The 11,598-nt window shown below is 56.5% G+C and overlaps 1 protein-coding gene across 1 annotated transcript in view; it reads right to left on the reverse strand.

Annotated features, from left to right (window-relative positions):
* Positions 1-11,392, reverse strand: part of FBN3 (fibrillin 3) — a 52,293-nt gene extending 40,901 nt beyond the window's left edge. The window contains exons 1-16 of the mRNA XM_016163034.2: positions 11,247-11,392; positions 11,028-11,110; positions 10,263-10,361; positions 9,991-10,086; positions 9,684-9,779; positions 7,875-8,072; positions 7,641-7,766; positions 7,398-7,523; positions 4,855-5,007; positions 4,596-4,781; positions 4,062-4,205; positions 3,875-3,994; positions 3,640-3,765; positions 1,884-2,006; positions 1,511-1,786; positions 1,157-1,210 (exon numbers count right to left, since the gene is read on the reverse strand). Of these exons, the coding sequence (XP_016018520.2) occupies positions 1,157-1,210; positions 1,511-1,786; positions 1,884-2,006; positions 3,640-3,765; positions 3,875-3,994; positions 4,062-4,205; positions 4,596-4,781; positions 4,855-5,007; positions 7,398-7,523; positions 7,641-7,766; positions 7,875-8,072; positions 9,684-9,779; positions 9,991-10,086; positions 10,263-10,361; positions 11,028-11,110; positions 11,247-11,392 (2,152 nt within the window). The remainder of the gene's footprint in view (positions 1-1,156; positions 1,211-1,510; positions 1,787-1,883; positions 2,007-3,639; positions 3,766-3,874; positions 3,995-4,061; positions 4,206-4,595; positions 4,782-4,854; positions 5,008-7,397; positions 7,524-7,640; positions 7,767-7,874; positions 8,073-9,683; positions 9,780-9,990; positions 10,087-10,262; positions 10,362-11,027; positions 11,111-11,246) is intronic.
* Positions 11,393-11,598: the final 206 nt, after the last annotated feature.

The raw sequence follows: 11,598 nt of genomic DNA on the forward strand, positions 1-11,598 counted from the left end.
CAGAAATTGCCAAATGTCCCTGTGGAGCAGACTTTATACTGCTATAACACAATAAAAATAAAAGCATCATAATCATTAACATTATGGCGTGCTTACTAGTTTGTGCCAAGCACGTTAACTCATTTGATCCTCAGAACATCCCTGAAATGGGTGCTATTAGTATCCCCACTTTACAGACAAGGATACTGAGGCACAGAGAAGGTAAGTCACTTGCCCAAGGGTATTCAATCAGTAAACAGAACAGCCAGGATTCGAACCCAGGCATATGGCACCATAATCTGTGCCTTTAACTTGAGTGGGGTGGGGAGGGGGATAAGTGGGGTCGGACATTTGTCCTGCCCCAATGGCCCAGCCGTGAATGGAAAACTCGACCATCACCTAAGCCCTCTTATTTCTGCTCAGGCAGAAAGGCTGTTTCCCAATCTTTCTCTCATTCTCTCTCTCTCTCTCTTTCTTCCTCTCTCTCTCCCTCTCTCTCTGGGTTTGATCAGCAAACAAATGAAAAGAGACACACATGGGAAACTTCCTTTCCTTTCAAGTTTCAATGGTGCAAAGAAGGCCTTTGAGGCTGAGAGCTGCTGGCTGCAGGACATCAGCCAGGACCCCCTGAGCGGGCGGGGAAAGACGTGTGAGGAAGGGCAGCATTGTATATCCACCATCTCTACCTGTTATGGGCTGAGTTTTGTCCCCCAAAATTCATATGTTGGAGTCCTAACCCCCAGGGCCTCAGCATGTGACCTTACTTGGAGATGGGGTCTTTATGGAGCTAATTCAGTTAAAATAGGGTCATTATGTGGACCCCCAATCCATTCCAATATGATCGTATCCTTACAAAAGGGGGACATTTGGAGACAAACAGGCACACAAGGGGGAGGCAGAGATCAGGGTAATGCTTCTACAAGCCAAGGAATGAAACAGATTGCCAGCAAACCCCAAAAAGCTGTGAGAGGCACAAGGAGCAGTCTCCCTCCCAGCTGCAGGAGAAGCCAAGCCCCCAATACACTGGTCACGGACTTCCAGCCTCCGGAATTGTGAGGGGATAAATTTCTGGTGTTGAAGCCCCCAGCCCGTGGTACTTTGTTACCTCGGGGAACTGATAACAGTGCCCAACTACAACGCTGCCCACCTGCCCTCTCCCAACACCCACCCCACTCACCTCTACCGTCCGTGGTCATGCCAAGACCACTGCTGCACAGGACCTGGAACTCGGCTGGTGTGGCAGGGACAGGGCGAGAGGGGTCACTGGTCATTGCTGAATATAAGCCACACCCCAGGACGTGGCCCCTTAGTGTTGGGCAGGAGTCTGGGACTAAGATGTCTCCACAGTGGAGAGAGCGATTTCCTGCAGTGTCTCCTTGGGAAGAACTAACCCCCCCACCCCATGGAGAGAAACTTCCACTCCAGGGGAGTCAGGACCCCCGTCCCCTCCTATGTCCAGGGATTTGAAGGGAAATCAAGGACTGGAAGGCATGCAGGGCCATGGGAGGCAGGGGAGTGCTGGGCCGCTCACCGGAGTTCTTGGCAGGACAGAGCTGGCAGGGCTCCCCAAATCCGTAGTCTGAGCTGGCACAGCAGCACTCGGATTTGGTCACGGCACCGGGGAAGGGGCGGGCGCAGGAATCTTTGTCGAGGGCTCCATAGCACGTGCTGCGCACGTGGGTGTCCACGCACACACGGCCGCCCGCGCCCACCGTCAGCCCCCCCAGGCAGCGACAGCGGAAGGAGCCCTCAGTGTTGGTGCAGTGCCCGTTCATGCAAATGCCAGGAGTCTGGCACTCGTCAATGTCTGCAGGGGCCATGGGGACACCGTGATGGTTCCAGGCCCCACCATCGGCCCTTCCCATCTCCCCATCGCTCACCCCGGGGCCAGCCTCCAGACTCACCCACACAGTATTGGCCACCGGGTGCCAGCAGGAAGCCGGATTTGCAGAGACACGTGAAGCTGCCATCCTCGTTGAGGCACACGCCATTGGTGCACATGGTGGTGGTGGCACATTCGTTGAGATCTGGGGATATTGGGAGGGGTTGGGTCCCAGAAGGCCAGGCCAGGTGTCCGCCCCTCACTGGGCCAGCCCTGCACGTAGACTAGCTGCTCCCACTCACTTCTCCAGGGTAGACTGAGGGCTGAGCCCCAGGTGCCCTCCCAGGAGCCTGACCAGACAAGATGTGGTGGGGCCTCTGGGGCATGGCTGGGGCACTTGCTCATGTCTGAATCTTCGGTCCTGACACACAGCAGGTACTCCAAAAATATCTGTTCAAAGTTGAATAAGCGAGGTGGTGGCTACACAACACTGCACTAAATGTCTTGGAATAGTTCCCTTAAAAAGGGTTAAAATGATCAATTTTATGCTATGTAAATTTTACTGCAAAAAAAAATTTGAATAAATGAGGTGGTAATTACATGACATTGGGAATGTACCACCTTAAATGATTAAATTTATGTGGTGTGAATCTTAATTTAGAAAAAAGAAAAAAGAAAGAAAAGGGAAAAAACAATCAGCTAATAAGAAAACAGTCTAATTTAAAAGAAGGTGGTAGGTACAGAAAAGATAACCAAGGTATCAGTTCTGAGTAATAAAGGACTGCAATGAAAAAGAAAAAATGAAAAAAGAAATGAATAAATGAATGAAAGGTCCACACAAAAATGTGTACACGAATGTTCCCAGTAGCGTTATCCATAATTGCAAACCATGGAAAAACAGCCCAAATGTCCATCAGCTGATGGAGGGACAAACAAAATGTGGTCTATTTGTATGTTGCAATATTATCTGATCATAAAAAGGAATGAAGCCCTGACACTAGCTACGACATGGGTGAACCATGAAAACATGATGCTCGGTGAAAGAAGCCAGACACGAAAGGCCACATTGTGTGATTCCATTGATACAAAATGCCCAGAACAGATACATCCATAGGGACAGAAGCCTATTAGCCTAGTGCTGAGGGCTGGGGCAGGGAGAAAGGGTTCTGACAAGACTACTGACAGAGATGAGGTGATAGAGATGTCAACTCACAAGGCAGAAACGCTCATACGACTCTGTGACTGTCCTAAAAACCAATGAATTGTACACTTTAAATGGCTACTTTCATGGTATGTGGATGATATATCAATAAAGATGCTAAAAAGTTTTTTTTAAATAAATGAATGAATGAATGATGAATGAATGTGGAAAGGAGAAAATCCTTCTTGATGAGGGAAAATTTTAAGGCAGGTCTTTTGGAGAATAAAAGGGTCCCCGGTGGGGCCCACAAGCTGTGCTGGCCGGAGCTTGGATGGCACCCCCATACCCACAGGGAGCCTTCCATAGTCCTGATGCTTTAGTGGGGGGCTTTCCACAGTCTTGATGCCACGTCTCAGCCAGACTCAGGGCCAACGTGGGACAGGAGAGGGGGATGCGCTTCCCCAGGGTCAGACAAGCCTTCCGGGAACTCATGGAAGGCGTTCAGAAAGGAAGGACTGAGTCGGGACAGAGCACAGAAAAGCTCCAAGGCAGGCTGGCTGGGTTCAGGGAGCTGAGCAGAGGCTCCATCGTAGGGAGGGAGGGAGGCGGTGCAGCAGGAGTGAATATGTGACATGGCTCTACAGGGCAGCCTGTGGGGCCCAGACGCCCCGCACCCACCTGCCCAGCCTCAACTCACCCACACAGTTCTTGCCATCAGGGCTGAGCTCGAAGCCTGCATTGCAAATGCACTGGAAGGTGCCCACTGTGTTGACGCAGCGGCCGTGATGGCAGAGGCCACTGCTGCCGATGCACTCGTCCACATCTGGGGGAAGGGAGGCGGGCAGTCAGCAGGCACCCCCCCCCCCAGACTGATTTGGGCCACAGATGCAGGCTTTACCCCCTCGCCTCCTCCCTCAGACGAACGGCCGTACCCACGCACGCCTGTTTGGTGAGTGTGGCCTGGAAACCTTCGTGGCACCGGCAGTGATAGGAGGCGGGGGTGTTGACGCAGTCTCCGTGGCGGCAGGGGCTGCTGGCACATTCGTCCACGTCTGTGGGCAGAGAACCCTGAGTCCCAGCCCAGAAGGGTGCCCCCCCCCCCGACCTGGCCACCCTTACCGATGCACTCCCCCCGGACGTCCTGCGCGTAGCCCATGTTACACTCGCAGCGGTAGCCAGAGGGGGTGGGCAGACAGCGGCCATTGAGACACAGGTTGGTGAAGTGTCGGCAGATGTCAATGGTCTGGTTCAGGGTGGCTGTGCCTACGACAGGGACGACAGGAGCACTGGGCGCTGGCTGATCCCTGGCTCCGAGTCTGGGCCTTGCCTCTGGGTTCCGACCCCCATTCTAAGGCTGGGACCCCGCCTTCTACGGCCAGGCTCTCTCAGGTCAGCCCAGAGTCCTGCCCTAGATTCAGACCCTTACCCTGGCTGAGACCTCCCCTACCCTGGACCCAGAGAAGCCCAGACCTTCACCATGGGGTGAGACTCCCACCTCAGCCCTAGACCCCCTACCCAAGCCCCAAACACTGACTTTGAGACCCAGATCTCCAGTCTCCCCCACTCCCAGTCCCTACTGCCCAGGCCAGGACCCCAAGACAAAGCCCTGACCTTCAGAGAGACCCCTCCCCTAGGCCTTGGACCCCTCCTCACCAATGTTGGCATCGCCCAAGCCCAGGCTCGGAACCCCACGCCCACTGGCGCTGGGGGAGCTGTGCCGTGAAGGCCCGCGGCCAGGACCCACGCTGCCGCTGGATCCGAAGCCAGGGAGGCCAGGGAAGGGGCCCGGGTAGGAGGGCAGCAGCGGGAGCCGCTGGGCACACAGTCGCTGGAATTCGTCTGCAAGGAAGCAGGCTTTGAGAAGGAGCTCTGGGGGCAGAGGAGGACAGGAGAAAACCCCCAGGCCACTCACCGGAGCCCCGAGGAGGACACAACTCTGGGACTGGACCAGCCGCCCAGCACCTGCCCTTGTCGCAGCAGCACTGCCTATGGGTGAAGTGGCCGGCGAGGTCTCCAGCACAGCGGCCCACAATCAGAACCGAGAAGCAGGTGCCAGCCCGGAGGTCTGCAGCAGGAGCGGGAGGATCAGTTCCCAGACCTGCGTTCAAACCCTGTGGCCACCAGCACCACCTGCAGGACAGGTCTCCTGGCCTCTCCGGGCCTACGCAGTCCCTACCCCATCCACGGAATGCGGATGCTCAGAGCACCCACTTCACCTGGGGAGGGTAGCGCTCAAATGGAAAGTGGAGCACACCATGTCTGGTGAGTGGCCAATCTCCACTGAGTGACAGTCTTGTTACCATGATGTCCGTATTATCCCAGGGATGTCATTTGGGGCTCATTCCAGCAAAAGCATTTCCACCCCTAAAGCTTGCACTGGCAGTAAGTTCTCTGTCGCAGTGGGTATTCAACCACACTAAGGAAGACCCCTTGGTTTGGGGGGTTCTGCCCGGGTGGGAAGTCAGGGTGGGGGTGCCGTGATCTATACCTGTGTGGCCCAGGCTGCCAGCCCTGGGCATTCCAGGAAAACATGTGAGGCTATGAATTTGAGGAGCGGCCCAAGGAGCAGACTGGTGGATTGGCGGCTGCAGCCCCGGGGAAACTGAGGCACAGGCTCCCTGGACATGAGAACCACGAAACTCCCACCTCCCACTGTGCCCTCGAGTCTGACGGCTATCTCCGGTGATCGAATTTCTTGGGCTCTGACTCACACAGCATACTTTTAGGTTTAAAAACTTACAAATCTTGGCTGGCAGCCCACGTTAGAGATCCTCCCACCATCTGGGAGGGCCACCGACTGCAGGCTGAGAAAACGTAAGACTTTCCACCTCCCCAGCTGCACCCTGTGCATCTGGGGACCTTCCAGGGGGCACTGTGGGAGCTGGGGCTCTGTACTCCAGGTAGCACCCCAGGCCATCAACAGGGGTTCGGCCCGCCCAGACAAGGAGGAGTCAAGGGACTCATTCAAGGTCACGCAGCTGCTAAAGAGGAAGAGCGGACATGGGAACCCAAATCCCTGGGCTCTGACCAAGGAGCTGCCTTTCAAGTAGGGAAGACAGAGACAGGACCTAAGAATTTTAACAAAAGTGACGCTGCCTTTGCTTAGAAAGGACCCACTGTGGTCAGGCCCTACTAACCTGCCACAGCACCAACTTCAATGCTCTCCTGTCTTTGTGAATGTGAACTGAGTGCTCACTACATCCAGCCCTGGACAAATCACTCCACAAATTGCATTTCATCCTCTCCACGACTCCATGTGGTAGGTACTGCCATTATCCCCACTTTACAGAGGAAGTTGAGGCACAGAGAGGTTAAGTCACCTGCCCAAGGTCACAAAGGTTGTGAGCAGCTTGGGTAGCAGTCAGAACCCAGAAGTGAATCCCAAGGCCATGTTCAGAAGCAACTTGACCTTGGTTCAAATCTAAGCTCAGCTGTTTGGTAGCTGGAAGAGGCCCCGCCAGGGGGGCCTGCCCCAAGGTGTCCTCCAGGCCATCCATGATGGACTACAGAGAGGAAACAGAAGATCTGGCTCTGGCCACAGCACACTGGCAGAACTCCAAACACAATACTGCCATCACTGCCTGGTAGAGGCCCAGCCCAAGGGGTGCGGGGGAGCTGGGTAACTGCCAAGTCAAGTCCTGCCCTCCTCCCCAAGTCAAGTCTCACCCTTCTCCCCAATCCAGGACTCTGACTGTCTACCACCACAAATGTCCATCGTCCTGTCCCCCTTTTGGGCACTAGCAGCTTCTAAGGTCTAATGACCAGCTCATCAAGACAGCAGGACAGAGTGAGAGCCCAGGGGTCTCCCTGACCCAGCCAGGCTGGGTGTGGTAGAGCACAGGGTGGGCATCCAGGGGGAGGCAAGGCCCAGAGGACCACCACCCATGGCTGAGGGGGGATCTGGAGAGCTGAGTATGAGCAACAATCTGCTCTAGACTTGCTGAATTGACTCAAGCAAACCCCTCTCTGGGCCTCAGTTTCCCTATCTCAAACAGCGTGGGGAGGATGGGGCGCTCTTAACAAGTTTTTGGGAGCAAAAAGAGGAACATCAAGACAGGGCCAGAGAGGTAGATGGGCAGAAGGGCATTGACATGGAGGCCAGAGGAACAGAGAGGCATTGGGGGTGGTGGGGAGAGGGAAGGAAGGCAGCTACCGAACCAGAAGGACATAGAGTCTGAGAAGCAGAGTGACATAGGGGGACAGTGGAGGCCAGAGGCCCAGACAGGAGACCAGAGAGCTAAAAACAGAGATGGGGGCCAAAGGGGCTTGGGATGGGTCCAAACAGCACAGAGCTTAATGGGTACAGAGCCAGAATGCCAGAGGGGATGGAATCCAGGACATGGAGATTGGGAGGTTAGAGGAGCCCGATGGCCAGAGGATTGCAGAGACATATGAGCAAGGCGCCTGTCCCCTACCTACCCTCTCCCCCTCCGGCCCCCTCAGGTTCTGGCTCACCAAGGCAGCGGGTGCCATCCAGGTTGCTGGCAAAACCACGGGGACAGGTGCACACGTAGCTCCCAGCTGTGTTGGTGCAGTCGCCCCCGGAGCAGAGGCCTGGCAAGCTGAGACACTCGTTTACGTCTGTGTAGACAGATACAGGTCAGAGCCTAGCCCCCAGCAGCCCTAGGCCACCTCCTTCTCCTCACAGGGGACCTGGGCTGTCCAGAGTACATGCAGGTCCCCCTCCCCACTGCCCACCTTCACACTTAGCACTGTTTTCACTGAGCCGGTGTCCAGTTGGGCAGTGACACTCAAAGGAGCCCACAGTGTTGACACAGCTGCCTCCCTGGCACAGGCCTGGGACAGCCTGGCACTCATCCACATCTGCAAGGGATGAGAGGCCCATCGGAGGAAGGAACCAAGTCTGCAAGGGCTCCCACTTAGCCCTGGCTCCAAGGACCTCCTTCCCCGTTTGGTACCTCCCTTACTCACCTTGGCAGGCCCCCGTGCGGATATTGGGGATGAAGCCACGGCGGCAGGGGTGTGGTTGTGCTGGGCAGAGCTCACAGGGGAGGCCCCAGGCACGGCCCACGGTGGCACAGCAGAGTGCCTTGGTGCAGACGAGGCCTGTCAGCTGGTGCTGGCACCCCTCAGGGCTCACTTGGCCAAAGCAGGGCCCTGTCCGGTAGTCTGAGGTACATGGATGTGGATATTGGCAGCTGGCCTCAGGCTGCCCACCCCCGAGCCTTCTGCATCTCCACACCTACAGCTCCAGCTCAGGCTTCTACCTCTTACCGGGAGCACTACAGCAGCCACCTCTCCCGCCTCCCTATACATTAGGCTTTCTACTAACCACAAGCCTTGATTCACAGTGTTCTTCCTTACCTGAAAAACTCCTAATCACCCTTCAAAACCCTTTCTCCCCAAAGTATCCCCCAACCCACCTCCAACAGAGGCTAATATATCTCTAAGCCCACAAAACCAGGTCACGTCTGAAGACCTCCAACACTCCCCCAAGGCCCATCCCCACTCCAGGCATAAGCAGGGACCTAGGGATGCTGGCTGGAGTGCCTGTCTTGTCCCTGAGCACCTGACAAATCTAGCCCTGACAAATCTCCCAGACTTTGGGAGGGACTCAGAATCTGCCCAAATGCTCTGGACCCTCACTACCACATCCCTGAGGTGGTCATGTCACTCCCCTGCCGAAGAGCAAGGCCCAGATGGGACTTCCTGGCTCCATCCTCCAGATGGTTCCAATCAAGGGGCTGGCATTGGACCAAGGGAAGCCCCTCCCCGAAGAGGAAGCCGAAGCCAGCCACCCTCCCCCAGGCCCCAAGTGGAGGAGGGGCTTCACTGAGACCCCTGACAGTACTGAGTCCCTAAGCAAAAGCGCTGTTTCCAGAATCTCATTGGATTCACCCCACCCCCTCCTGCACAGGCTCCCAGCTCTACCTCTCTCTGGGGTCCTCACTGTCTGCCACCCAACCCAGACCTCTCCTCCCTCACCCTCCCCACTGACTCTCACTCCCCCTCTGTCGATCCAAATTACAATTCCATTTTCTGGTCAAATCAGTTCCCAAAAGCCCACCTTTGACTCAGGTAACCCGTCAGCTCATTGCCACACTCCCTCCAACCCAGCTTTGGCCACAGACGCGCCTCCTGCACCAGCAGCACCCCCACACACAGTGGGGTCGGTCCCAGGGCCCTGCACATCTTCGCCGTCCTGGGATCCTGTGGCCACGTCAGGCACTCTGACGGTTCCTTGCAGCCAAAAAACTCAAGAGCCCAACCCCACCCAAAGCCGCCCACTCTGGTTCGCTTACTCCTTCTCAGCCTCCTGTGGACTCCATTTTTCTGTGTGCCCTTAAATCGCCTTCCCTTCTCTTCCCCTAGAAGCTCGAGCATCCTCTTGCTTGCATCACCTTCTCCCCAGTTTTCTGATCAGACACAGCTTCGTCCTTGCTTCCATTCCTCCCCCTCCCCCTCCCATGTCCAGCTTTTAACAAAACAGCTCTGCTTCTGCTGTCTTAGTTTTGGCAACAGCCTCTCAACAGTGATGCCACCCACCTCAGCCCTGGGGAGCAATGACTTATCTATCTCATGAACTCCAACTTGTCCCTTCCTCCAGGAAGCCCTCCCTGATTCCCTTCCATGGAACAGAGGGTTTCTCTGCCCTACACAGCAGCAGGAAAGGAAGGATAGAGGCCAGCTGGATCCTTCCAGGGCCTAGTCATGTCTCAGGGGCTGACAGGAAGCCCCCCTCCCTCCCCGCAGGCCCCTTCCCCATGACCAGTTTGGTACCTCTCTCACACTGAGGCCCCATGAAGCCATACACACAGGCGCAGTGGTTTGGCCCAATGCAGCGGCCCCCGTTGTGGCAGCCACGGTCACAGACAGCTAGGGAGAGAGGGAAGGGTGGCCTAAGGTCCCAAACAAGCCCTCACCCAAAAATCACCACAATCTGACCCAGCCCCAATGATAAGACTAAGACAGTGAGTGTGTCCCCTGCAGTCCTTGGTCCCAGAAGAATGAGCCATGGGCAGTGGGCAGGTGGCAGCAGAGACCCGCCCTCTGGGATCCCAGCCAGGCGTGCATGGGGGGTACTCACGCTGCCCGCACACAGTGCCCGTGTAACCCCTCTGGCACAGGCAGGACTCCCCTCGGCAGCTGCCCCCATTCATGCAGCTCACACTGCACCCTGACCCTAGGGATCGGGAGGAGAGACACACAGTAGGTTGATAACAGGCCCCATGATGCACATGCAAGGAACTCGGTGTGCTCAGCAGGCTCTGGTCCTTCAGCAAAACCAGCCTGGGCTCCCAGAGGCATCCAGACACCTCTGACCTTCTCCTCCCACCCCGAGGGGCCTCCCCCACTTACCTTGGCTCACCCTGCAGCTGGGTGCCAGCTTCCCGTCAGCGCAGGCACACAGATTGGGTCGGGAGCAGAAGCCCTTGCCACAGGTGTGCCTACAGACAGCTGACAGGGCAGAAAGGGCGATAGTCAGGACCAGGAACCAAATCCTGTGCCATCCCCAACCCACCAGTGCCTGGCCAAGGCAGCAGGTGTCTGCCGCAGCTACTGGGAGGGGTGCTCTTTGGGCCAGAACTGCTGAGAGACAAGGATGAAGGCAGAGCTGCCCGGGGAGCTGGCTGCTGGCTGGGGGGCTCTCCAAAGGAGTGGAGGCAGATGCTAGAGACTGCGGGGACAGACGGAAACAGAAAGGCATAGATAGGGAGAGAGACAGAAACAGAAAGATCGAGAGACAGAGAGAGGCACACAGAAATTGAGAGAGAGGAGGCACAAACAGAGACAGATTGAAAGAAAAAGGGAGAGATGGGGTAGAGACTGGGAGAAAAAGAGAAAGACTGAGAAAGGGAAAGCTAGAGAGACAAGAGATGAAAATTCAGAGAGAGACAGACAGACAGACAGACAGATGGATACCCAGACAGATATGGGGAGGCTGTAAACAAACTTGGCAGGGTGGCCTGGGAGCCTGAGGGCATCAGTGAGGGCCATTTCTGTAGTTCAGCTAGACTCCCCAGCCCAGGCCACCTGTACATAGGGTCAGACTTGCGGGCAAGTAGGAGAATTGCGCCAGTGCCCCGCATGTGCACCCCTACCTCACATGGCAGTGGCACTCACGTATAACACACTGGTTCCTGCCGGGCAGCGTCCTCCAGCCTGGGCAGCAGTAGGCGTGGAAGCGAGAGCCGCACACATTAGGCCTTGGGGAGAATATGGCATGTCTGGTGATTCCCTGTTTATCTGGATGTCCCCTGGGCCTTGTCCCCTCCCATCCAGAAGGACAGCCAAACCCAGCCCACACCCGAGGGGCCTCTCCTCATCCTTGGTACCACGCACCCCTGCAAGATGCCTGGGCTGCCACGCCTACGCACACGTCCAGGACCTGCAGGCTCCACGGCCCCGTCCCAGTGGCCCCTCACACCCGCCACGCACGACAGGGCAGTCCAGGCCAGCAGGAGCCGAGCTAGAGGTCCCCAGGCCATGACGAGGGCACCAGCCCCTCTCCTTGTCAAGCACAGACCCTCCAGAACCATGATGTGTCCCTCGGAGGCTGTGGACAGGAAGCAGAGTGAATTCCAGCAGAAGCCCTTGGCCATGGGGCACCCAGGAGAACCAGGAGCAGTGGGAGCCTGCGGGAGCCCAAGGAGGCATCCAAGCCCAATCCAGAAGCAGGTGAACAGTCAGAGGA

This window comes from Rousettus aegyptiacus, unplaced genomic scaffold (genome assembly GCF_014176215.1).
Source record: "Rousettus aegyptiacus isolate mRouAeg1 unplaced genomic scaffold, mRouAeg1.p scaffold_m13_p_16, whole genome shotgun sequence".
NCBI lineage: Eukaryota > Metazoa > Chordata > Mammalia > Chiroptera > Pteropodidae > Rousettus > Rousettus aegyptiacus.